This window comes from Staurois parvus, unplaced genomic scaffold (assembly GCF_062004578.1).
Source record: "Staurois parvus isolate SC_StPar_1 unplaced genomic scaffold, SC_StPar_1.0 ptg000836l, whole genome shotgun sequence".
Classification (NCBI taxonomy): Eukaryota; Metazoa; Chordata; class Amphibia; order Anura; family Ranidae; genus Staurois; species Staurois parvus.
The window spans coordinates 374,265-386,659 of record NW_028318632.1 but is presented as its reverse complement, the minus strand read 5'-3'; the positions used below and the strand labels follow the sequence as shown (position 1 = coordinate 386,659).

The window sequence follows — 12,395 nt, the reverse complement described above, 5'->3', positions numbered from 1 at the left end:
GTAAGGAATGCAGCAGGTTAGGTTGCCAGTTCCCTGGATTTGAAGGGGAGGGAGGGTGTGGAGGGAGATTGGGACTCACCCTGCAGCATGGCCTCCATGTGAAGATCTTCCCTTCTGGTATGTCCCCAGAAAGAGAGAAAGAGTAAGGGTCCATCATGATGGTGTCAGCCGGGTCTCCCACCCACGGACCGGCGAGGAACAGGATGATGCTGCCCTTTGTTAACAGGATCTGCTGGTGGCTCCGTGTCCCCCTTTTTCCATAGCATCACCTCAGTTGGGCATGGACGGCTGTGATGGCAATGTGCAGAGCTTAATGGTGGTGGGCAGCAGGAGCTCCGGAATCAGCCTCCTTCCTCTACCACGGTTTTGCCACACCCCCAAGAAAATCAGATTTCAAATAAGTCTGTCTTACTGGGGAGATTTACGTTTACTTCCTGTTCCATAGCCAAAACAGGAAGTAAGAGGAAATCCCTTCAAATGAAGGGAATCCTTTGGGAACCCCATTTCACCAGAAATAGTGTCCCAATTGGAAGATGACCCCTCTATTACTTTTCTGGGGACTTTGGGATTTTTTTACTTCAATTACTGTAAAACAGAACAAATAGAGAGGGTGAATCTCCCTAACAAGGACGCAGACAGCAATAAAAACATAATACAGTTGCAAGAAAAAGTATGTGAACCCCTTGGGATTACGTGGAGTTTTGCATGAATTGGGCATAAAATGTGCTCTGAACATGACGTCACAACAATAGAAGAACACAGTCTGCTGAACATAATACTACACACACATTAGATGTTGCCATGGTTTAATTGCACATAACATGTAAACATTCACAGTGCAGGGAGGAAAAAGTATGTGAGGCCCTAGCTTAATGACTTCTCCCAGAGCTAATTGGAGCCAGGAGTGAGCCAACCTTGACTCCAATCAGTGTGATGATATTGGATGTGTTGCTGACAGCTGTCCTGCCCTTAAAAAACACACACCTGTTTTGGGTTTACTGGTTTCAAGAAGCACTGTCTGATGTGAACCATGCCTTGCAGAAAAGAGCTCTCAAAAGACCTATGATCAAGAATTGTTGACTTGCATGAAGCCGGAAAGGGTTACAAAAGTGTCTCCAAAAGCCTTGATGTTCATGTGTCCACGGTAAGACAGACTGTCTACAAATGGAGAAAGTTTAGCACTGTTGCTACTCTCCCTAGGCGCGGTCGTCCTGTAGAAATGACTGCAAGAGCACAGCGCAGAATGCTGCATGAGGTAAAGAAGAATCCCAGAGTGTCAGCTAAAGACCTACAGAAATCTCTGGCACATGCTAACATTTTTGTTGACACATCTACAATAAGGAAAACATTAAACAAGAATGGGGTACATGGGAGGACACCATGGAGAAAGCCATTGCTGTCCAAAAAGAATATTGCAGCACGTTTGAAGTTTGCAAAAGAGCACCTAGATGTTCCACAGCACTACTGGCAAAATATACTGTGGACAGATGAAACCAAGATTGAGTTGTTTGGAAAGAACACACAACACTATGTGTGGAGAAAAAAAGGCACAGCACACCAACATCAAAACCTCATCCCCACTGTAAAACATGGCGGGGGGAGCATCATGGTTTGGGGCTGCTTTGCTGCCTCAGGGCCTGGATGGATTGTTGTCATTGATGGGAAAATGAATTCCAGAGTTTATCAAAGACACTTTGCAGGAAAACGTACGACCATCTGTCCGCCAACTGAAGCTCTGCAGAGGATGGGTGATGCAACAGGATAATGACCCAAAGCAAACAAGCAATTCAACAAAACAATGGCTGCAACAGCACAGAATACGCCTTCTGGAGTGGCCCAGTCAGAGTCCTGACCTCAACCCGATTGAAATGCTGTGGCATGACCTTAAGAGAGCGATTCACACCAGACATCCCAAGAATATTGCTACACTGAAACAGTTTTGTGAAGAGGAGTGGTCCAAAATTACTCCAGATCGTTGTGCAGGTCTGATCTGCAACTACAGGAAACGTTTGGTTGAGCTTATTGCTGCCAAAGGAGGGTCAACCAGTTATTAAGTCCAAAGGTTCACATACTTTTTCCTCCCTGCACTGTGAATGTTTACATGTTATGTGCAATTAAACCATGGCAACATCTAATGTTTGTGTAGTATTATGTTCAGCAGACTGTGTTCTTCTATTGTTGTGACTTAGATGACGTTCAGAGCACATTTTATGCCCAATTCATGCAAAACGCCACGTAATCCCAAGGGGTTCACATACTTTTTCTTGCAACTGTAGGTGATCTAATCTAACTTCAATCTGTCCAAAACGAAAAAAAACCTAAGTTTTGCCTTTAATTACACTTCAAAACGTGTTCACAAACACTGAAGCTTAGTCAGAAAATCTATTCTGTCTATGGCCAGCCTTATGCAGGCCATAGATGGGTCGAAAATCGGCCGATTTTTCGTCCGAAAATAAAATCGGCCAACTTTCGGATCGTTAGTGGGCTATTTGTTCGGCCGTTTTTCGGTATTTTGGCCGTTTTTTTTTATCGGTAAAGTTGGAAAACAAATCGGCCGATTTTGCCGATCGGCCGATTTTCGCGGCAATAATGGGCAAATCGACCGATTTTTTTACCGATCAAAAATCTGCGCATGAGCAGTGACCTGCAAGAGGAAGACAAAAAGAAGAAAAAGAAGAAGAGCAAGAAGAAGAGGATGAAGATGATGATGATGATGAAGAGGAAGAGGATGATGATGATGAAGAAGAAGAAGAAGAAGAGGATGATGTTTGAAGAAGAAGAAGAGGATGATGATGAAGAAGAAGAAGAAGAAGAAGAAGAGGATGATGATGAAGAAGAAGTAGTAGAAGAAGAAGAGGATGATGATGAAGAAGAAGTAGAAGAAGCAGAGGATGATGATGAAGAAGTAGAAGAAGAGGATGACGATGAAGAAGAAGAAAGAGGATGATGATGAAGAAGTAGAAGAAGAGGATGATAATGACGACGAAGAAGCAGAAGAAGAAGAGGATGACGATGAAGAAAAAGAAGAAGAAGAAGAAGAGGAGGATGATGAAGAAGAAGAAGAAGATGAGGATGATGATGAAGAAGAAGAAGAAGAGGATGATGATGAAGAAGAAGAAGAAGAAGAAGAGGATGATGAAGAAGAAGAAGAAGAAGAGGATGATGAAGAAGAAGAAGAAGAAGAGGATGATGATGAAGAAGAAGAAGAAGAAGAGGATGATGAAGAAGAAGAAGAAGAAGAAGAGGATGATGATGAAGAAGGAGAAGAAGAAGAAGGATGAAAAATAAGAGGAATTCCAGTCCGGCAAAAAGTGTCCCTGCAGAGAGCTCAGCTATTTATTTGACAGTTCCTTGACATTTACAGAGGTTGCAATAATGTATCTATTTGTTTCCGAATAAAAACATCTGTATCCTAAATGGATACAAATAGATACATTGTTGCAACCTCTGTAAATGTCAAGGAACTGTCAAAGAACTGTCAAAGAAATAGCAGAGCTCTCTGCAGGGACACTTTTTGCCGGCTGTAGACGGGATGAAAATCGGCCGATTTTTTTTTACCATTGGTGGTAACGTCGGCCGCTTGAACGACCGATTTTTCGTTTTTTAAAAGAAAAATCGGCCGTTTTTCTCCCCGTCTATGGCCTGCATTAGGTTTTAATACTTCTGTGTAGACCATTACTAAATACATCAAGATTTAGAGTGTGAAATATATACAAAATGAAGGAAATAAAATATTAATTATAAGTATATAGATATATTCATGCCTCCTACCTGCTAGCACAACTGTGGATGACTTCTTTGCATGTAGTAGCTCTGACAGTATTGTCACACCTTGAGCAGAAAGTGTGACTTGAGCCATGTCCACAATAATTCTGGATAAAACAACAATCTGCAGAAAATGTGGATGAAATGGATATATAAGTTAACACTTTCCCTTTCCACATAAAAAAAATCTTGTTTCTAATGTTGAAGATGTTTACATCAGAGTTTAATTTTTCATGAAGCATTTATGGACTTGCGGCTTGGACAGCAAGGTACAAGCGATGAGTACCAACATTTACTTTAAAAAGAACACGGTACAAATAAATATTTTTCAAACAGCAGTGTTCAATAACATTTAATTAAATGGGTGATGAGGAACCTTTTGACTTGTCTTATTGTAATATTGGAACACAATTGATACCAATGCAGATGGGACATGAGAAAAATAAGCCTTGGACAGTATGGCTTTGAAAGGCCCTTGATTTGAGGCAGATGACAATTTTTACAGCCAGTCTGAAATATACAGGGCTAGAAGAATGTACACAGTTTTACTTATCTGGCCAGTAGGACTCCTGATGCTATTTAACTGCCTCAACCCTGGCCAGCAAAGGGCCTGAAGGGTCATGGATTGGATGGACATCCTGTGTGATCATCTGCTCAAGAGAAACTTGAAATTAAGCCTGGTAGAGGAATTAACTTTTATGACCTATGGGGCAAGCTGTCTTCAAGGTCTGTGATTACCAACCCCCAGCTGGCGTGTGGGTCTCAGGTCTGGATAAAAAGGGCCCTGGCATGAAATATTGAGTGAGAATGGGTTTATGTTACTGTAATGTATTTACTTTGCTATTTGTAAATAAACCCAAACCCTATCTTAAGAAGTCTTCCTTCATGGGAATCGAGACTCCCCAAACAGAGCATATTTTACATTTGGCACACCAGAGAGATTGTGGAAATCCTAAAAGTCACATAGAACTTAGAGGACATAAGTGCTAGGAGTCACGGTTCTATAAGGACAAGCAGGACTTCTATGAATTCCCATTGAAAAGTCAGCTGATAACATCACAGAAACTGAAAGTTATGCAAGTGTGGTGAGTCTTTTCTATGGATATGCAAAAGTTTTAATTGTTTGGTGGAATTTCAGGTGAAAGTGGTAATGAATGAAGGATATTGAATGCTAGAAGAGTGGTTTGATTTTTGTTGGTTTGTAGTCTGACTTGTTTGAGCTGTTGTATGCTAAAGGCAATTGAGTTTGGGTTGTTGCTCAGTGCCCTGGTACTAATAGAGTTGTGGCTTGTGTGTATAAGTATTGTGACAGTGGGGCGATCTGTCACCCAGGATTCTCAACGAGGCAGGTTGAGGGGCTCCAGGGTAAGTGTTGAATGCAGAGGAAAGTGGCTTTTCACTTTTCTCCTATGTTTGTAAGGTCTGTTTTGGGATCTGGAGCCTGGAGATTTCAAAGAGATCTGGGAGGGATGAAATCTCCAATCCTGGGACCAGGTTTTGGGAATGGCCAGGAGACTGATTGCACAGGTGTGTGCGGGCCTTTTCATAGAGTCAGGACCAGGGTTCTGGGCTCCACCCCGGCAGATAGGAGTCAGGAGGGCTCCACCAAGGAGAGGTGGAAGCCAAAAGCAGCAAGGAGCTGCTAGAGACTAGCTATGTGCTAGTGGCCAGCTGCGTGCAAGAGCCATGTTTTGAAAGAGTCTGCAGGAGACAGACGTAAGCCTGAAGAGGAAGGCCAGTGGAAGAGTGTTTATATCTGAGAGAGCCAGGAGGCTGAATTTTGTGTATGTGGATGATCGATACCCCTGTGTGGAAAACTTCTGATGTTTTGAACTTTCATTTAAATAAAAGTGGGCTAAAAAGGCCTTAAAAAGCAAGCGAGTTGCTGTGTGCGTTACAAAAGCTCTACCACTGTGAAGCGAATTCCCACATAATGTAAAAAAAATATGCCTCTGCCAGTTATCATTCATGTGCAGGTGAACCTACTAAAAGCCAGTGTAATGAACTATTATCTCAGGGTCAGCAACATAATAGAAGATTATTGGGTAAACACCTAGCAAAGAAAGTGAAGAAGATTAGCAAATTAAATTGCAGTATTACTCAGAATAAACGTATATGTGAGCAAATGGGGAGGCAGTAGGGAGCAGAGAGGAGGCCTTTCAGAGAGGACACAGAGAAATTTAGCCTCCAATACTGAAATGGATGAATTGCGGGCTGTAGCAGGCACTTTGTCAGAAAGAAACTGTGAGCTACAAGAACAGCTTCATAGATACATTGTGGACTGTGATATAAAAAGCAAGCTCATGCAGTCATTTCAAATAAAATTGTCTGGGATGGCAGCAGGGGCAGACTGACAACTCATGGGGCTCCCAGGTAATAAGGGATTATGGGGCCCCTGTGTCCTTGCCCAAACTCAAAAAAGCCTACGAAAAAGGTACCAGGGGCATCTCATGGTGCCCCCTACTGACCCTGGGCCCTTGGGCAGTGCTCAAGTTTCTGCCCCTGGATGGAAGAGCTGGTTGTGTCTTAAGAAAGAAAATTAACAGATGCAAACCACCAGCTTACTAAAGGGCAATGTATCTTATTGCTCATTGAGCACAAAAGAGCATGTCAGTTGGCTAATGTTTGCACAATCAATGAGGTCAATGCCCACAATAAGGTACTGCTATTGCACATACAGCTTCGAATCAGACTAACAGTTTGATTACAATCCAAGTTTTACCAATATTCTGTGGGACTACTGTCAAGAGTCCAGTGATAGGGGGTACAGATCAAAGGCAGATGTTTCAGGAGAGAGAGATGGGAATGCAGAAAGAATTCAACTGTTATAGATGGGGTAAAACAGAAAGATTTTTTAGAACACCCAACATTGCTAGCCGTGTGCAAGGAAATATAAAAATATCTGAGATGAAATCCCCCACCCAGGACAAGGACAGCATAGGACACAGACCGGATATCAAAGATAACAGCCAGGAGAGATCACACCATTCTCAGGAAGAGATAATAAAAGCCCATACCCTCAACACAGTCAGCAGTAAGACTGGATGAACATTCCAATGTCTGCCCCCTGGGCTAATCTGTCCTTATGGTTTATATGCGGCTGGGCACAAATTGCATTACCATTTCTCCTGAGTAATATGGCACAGTTTACAAATACTTCCAGCTTAGTATAGGAAAATCTGGTATTTATTCCCTAGGGGAATACTCATAACTGAAAATGTTTAGGGATTAAGAAAAATAATAGTGTGTAATAATTGTGTTTGGTTTTTTTTAGAGCCATGGAAGAAGTTAAACTATTTTGGATAGAAATATTTGCAAGTCCTTGGAAGTGAGAACAATAATGGCCAAAGCTAGTGGAGCATGAGTTAGTTTAATGTGGATATAAAGTCAATTATCACATGTCATGAGCTCATATCTATTAATTGTTTGCAAACAATTAAATAATAGTCAGGCATTGAGGGGTTAAAAAGTTACAAATGCCAAATTAAGGTAAAATGTGATAATGTGCAAATGTTTTGATTTTTTTGCTCATTAACGAATTGTCTTCTAGGTTGGAATTAGCACTTACTCTTCTCATGAGGAGTGGTCCATGGTTGTCTTTAATTGCAAATTAGAACAAAAGTTGAGTGTCTTTGTCATTGGTTTATGTCATGTTAAAACCAAAATGTAAATGTATTTTATTGGGATTTTATGTAATAGACCAACACAAAGTGGCACATAATTGTGAATTGGAAGGAAAAAAATAAATGGTTTTCAACCTTTTTTACAAATAAATATATCTGAAATGTGTGGTGTGCATTTGCATTCAGCCCCCTGAGTCAAAACTTTGTAGAACCACATTTTGCTGTATTACAGCTGCAAGTCTTTTTGGGAATGTCTCTACCAGCTTTGCACATCTAAAAGAGTGAAATTTTTGCCCATTTGTCTTTGCAAAATAGCTCAAGCTCTGTCAGATTGGATGGAGAGCATCTGTGAACAGCAATTTTCAAGTCTTGCCACAGATTCTCAATTGGATTTAGGTCTGGACTTTTGACTGAGCCATTCTAACACATGAATACGCTTTGATCTAAACCATTCCATTGTAGCTCTGGCTGTATGTTTAGGGTCGTTGTCTTGCTGGATGGTGAACCTCTGCCCAGTCTCAAGTCTTTTGTGTTTTTTTTTTTTTTTAATTTAATTATTTTATTATTTCTTTTCAAGTTGCCATTTTAGAAATGTACAAAAGCTAATAAAACAGACAAAATAAGTTACGCACATTTGACATTCTCGAAATATAACATTAATCTTGGTAACCTTTTACCCCTCCCTCTTCCCTCCTCCCCCCCTACCCCGCCTTGATTATGCACTTTTCATTCTAAAGATCCTATTTCTAGAATAATACTGACATTATATTATATTTTCCCCTGTGTCTTCTTTTCTCTATTTCACATATTCTAGGTATATCTCTGACTTTTTAAATTCTATCCACTTTTCCCACCTTGTACGGAAAACCTCCATTTTATCTTCCTCCAAATGGTAAAGTTCCTCTGTTCCATACGTCTTCTCCACCCTTTCTACCCAATCCTTTATTTTCGGTGCTTGTTGTTCCCTCCAAAACTTGGGTAGCAATCCCTTCGCTGCATTTAAATAATACAATAATCCAGTTTTTTTGTATTTTTTTACCGAGAACTCAGTACCATAGAGAAGACAAGTCTGTGGGTCCTTTGGGATATTGACCTCCATTATTTCCTTAATTATGTGTACTATACCCTCCCAGTATTTTGTGTCACTCCCACCATAAGTAAAACATTGTACCTCTATCCCCACATCCTCGCCAACATACAGGAGAATTATCTTCACTTATTCTAGGTGCAACATTTGGTGTAATATACCATCTTACCAAACACTTGTAATTAATTTCTACTTCTTTCATATTTACATTCTGTTGAATTAAACTATACATTTGCTTTTGTTTTCCCTCATCCATTATTATTTCTAAGTCCCTTTTCCATTTCTCTATAAATGGTGGCCTTATAGCTGTGATTAATCCTGTGAGAATCTTATATATTTTAGAAATCCCGTGCTTCCCATCTCCTCTTGTATCTAATAAGTGCTGAAAGGGGTTCCAATCCTCTTTTTCTTAATGGCTTTGGGAGACTCCCTATAAAACTTTTTAATTTACAGAAACGCCATTCATCCATTCTCGTAAATATTTCCCTTTTACTTTCCAGTTCGCCAAGTGAACATATTTCCTCTCCCGCCAATATATCTCTTAATTGTACATCTTTTTTCTTTATCCACATCCCTGTGATACTCTACCTGGAGGGAAAAACTCTGTGGATCCTAGGGGCATGAACGGTGAGTTAAATTCCCACCCCTTTGTTTGTGTAAAACATCCCAAACTCTTAAAACAATACGTGTAAACAAACTTGTGCTATCTGCTAATCCTTGTATTGAGGAGGTAACCAGATAATTCTACTTAAATTAATATAACTTAGTGTATTTTCTATTTTTACCCAACTTTTCCCCTGTGCATTATATGTCCAATCAAAAATTATTGACAAAATTTACTGAGTTATAATATCTTTTCAGGTCTGGTACCCCAAGTCCACCTTTCTCTTTATCTCTACTTAAAATTTCATAGCTTATTCTGGGCTTCTTATTTCTCCATATAAATCTTAAGATTTTTTAAATTATTCTAAAATATACCTCTGGAAGTTTAATTGGTATCATTTGGAATTTGTATAGGATTTTTGGAACAATTACCATTATTATCAGGTTTATCCAACTGATCCATGACTGAGATCCCCATCCTAATTTCTTTATTTCATCCTTAATCTCATTTAATAGTGGGATATAATTTGATCTATATAGCTTTTTTAAAGATAGTTTTATACCAAGATATTTTAGTTCTCTTTCCCTCCAGACAAAAGGGAATTCCTCCTGTAACATTTTTTTCTCTCTATTTATAAGGTTTATATTTAAAATCTCTGGTGTGCATTTGTAACTAAAAAGTTGGATTAATTTTTAAATTTGACATCTCTCCGTATTTTTTTAAAGATGATTAAGTTTGGCAATGTTATCCTTGGATTTTCTACATAGAACAACATGTCGTCTGCATAAGCTGCCACCTTATGCTCAATTTCTCCTACCCAAATTCCTGTTATATCTATATTATTCCTAATGGTAGCCAAAAGAGATTCCAAAAATAGGACATACAGGTGAAACTCGAAAAATTATAATATCATGCAAAAGTTCATTTATTTCAGTAATGCAACTTAAAAGGTCAAACTAATAATGTGGAAGGGAAAAATGTGGAAGAAAAAAGGTGCACAAGCAGCAGGGATGACCGCAGCCTAGAGAGGATTGTCAGGAAAAGGCCATTCAAAAGTGTTGGGGACTTTCTCAAGGAGTGGACTGAGACTGGAGTTATTGCATCAAAAGCCACCACACACAGACGGATCCTGGACATGGGCTTCAAATGTTATATTCCTCGTCAAGCCGCTCCTGAACAACAAACAACGTCAGAAGCGTCTTACCTGGGCTAAAGAAAAAAAGACCTGGTCATTGCTCAGTGGTCCAAAGTCCTCTTTTCTGATGAGAGCAACTTTTGCATCTCATTTGGAAACCAAGGACCCAGAGTATGGAGGAAGAATGGAGAAGTACACACTGCAAGATGCTTTAAGTCCAGTGTGAAGTTTCCACAGTCTGTGTTGATTTGGGGAGCCATGTCATCTGCTGGTGTTGGTCCACTGTGCTTCATTAAGTCCAGGGTCAACACAGCCGTCTACCAGGAGATTTTGGAGAACTTCATGCTTCTTTCCGCAGATGAGCTTTATGGGGATGCTGACTTCATTTTCCAGCAGGACTTGGCACCTGCCCACACTGCCAAAAGCACCAAAACCTGGTTCAATGACCGTGGGATTATTGTGCTTGATTGGCCAGAAAACTCACCTGACCAGAACCCCATAGAGAATCTATGCGGCATTGCTAAGAGAAAGATGAGAGACATGAGACCGAACAATGCAGAAGAGCTGAAGGTCGCTATTGAAGCATCCTGGTCTTCCATAACACCTCAGCAATGCCACGCCGCATTGAGGCAGTAATTGCTGAGTACATATGCATGCTTATACTTTTCAGAGGTCCGATATTGTTCTATGTACAATCCTTGTTTTATTGATTGCATGTAATATTCTAATTTTCTGAGATTGTGGATTTGGGGTTTTCATGAGCTGTAAGCCATAATCATCACAATTATGACAAATCACGGCTTGAACTATCTTGCTTTGCATGTAATGAGTCTATCTCATGTATTAGTTTCACCTTTCAAGTTGCATTACTGAAATAAATGAACTTTTGCACAATATTTAAATTTTTCGAGTTTCACCTGTATAACAATGGGGACAAAAGGACATCCCTGTCTTGTTCCGTTCTGCATCCCAATATACTCCGATAATTCCCCATTTACCATTATTGCTGCCGAGGGTTGACTATATAATTTCCTTATCCATTCTCTCATTGTAGGTCCCATGCCTATTACTTCCAAGGTATTTAACATATATCTCAAATTTACTCTGTCGAATGCCTTTTCAGCATTGAGAGTACCAATGCCGGGATTTTCTCTTTCCTGCTTTTTAGTATGAGGAACAGGGATCTTAGTCCGTTGTCCCTACCCTCTCTTCCTGGGACAAACCCTACTTGATCTATATTTCAGCAATCTACTTGCCAGTACTTTTGCATATATTTTAGAATCTACATTCAATAATGAAATCGGTCTATAACTTGAACAGTGAGTATCATCTTTGCCTTCCTTTCATATGAGAACCACATGAGCTCGCAGGGATTCCTTCCTCATTTCCATCTCACCTCCCAAAGCATTCATATATATATTCTCAGTTTAGGTAGTAATATTTCTTCATATTTTTTATAATATCTCACTGTATACCCATTGGGTCCTGGACTTTTCCCTGCTACCGTAATTTTTAATGCTAGTTGTATCTCTTCCTGAGTTATTACTGTTTCCAGGGATTTTAATTGTTCTTTACTTAATTTTGGTAATCCCGCCATTTTTTAAATATGCCTGTCTTCTGTTTTTCTTACTTCACCCTCTCCTGTGGTACCATGAGGCCTAATATTATATAGCTTATTATAATATTCTTTAAACACTTTTACTATATCTTTGGTTGAGTGAAATAATTCTCCTTTATTATCTCTTATTTTCTCAATATTCCTAGATTTTTTTTTTCCTCTGAGCCCTCATTAAATACTTTCCTGATCTATCCCTCATCTATATCTCGCACTTATTTTATTAAACACTCTCCTCTTCTCTTCTTCCAGGAAATTAATTATTCTCTTTTATTTATTACCTTCTGCGTAATCTCTTTTGTTACTCTATTTTTATGTGTCACCTCTAAGTCACAGAGTTCACCTAAAAGTATGTTTATTTTTTTCTCTTCTTTCCCTCTTCTTCTTTTTTGCTTCGATCGCTATTAAAATTCCTCCGATATAGACCTTATGCTTCCCACACCGTAGCTATCGACACTTTCTCAGAGTCATTTTCTTAAAAAAATTTCCTTCTTAACTTTCCAGTCCGTCTCTTGATCCTGGAGTAGTGACTCATTCAACCTCCATATTTTTCCTCCCCTCTGCTC

General features: G+C 39.6%; 1 protein-coding gene across 1 annotated transcript in view; it reads right to left on the bottom strand.

The window, feature by feature from the left end:
* The window catches only part of ANKAR (ankyrin and armadillo repeat containing), a 282,038-nt gene that overhangs the window by 47,715 nt on the left and 221,928 nt on the right, over nt 1-12,395 (bottom strand). The window contains exon 19 of the mRNA XM_089655357.1: nt 3,772-3,889. Coding sequence (XP_089511483.1) covers nt 3,772-3,889 — 118 coding nt within the window. The remainder of the gene's footprint in view (nt 1-3,771; nt 3,890-12,395) is intronic.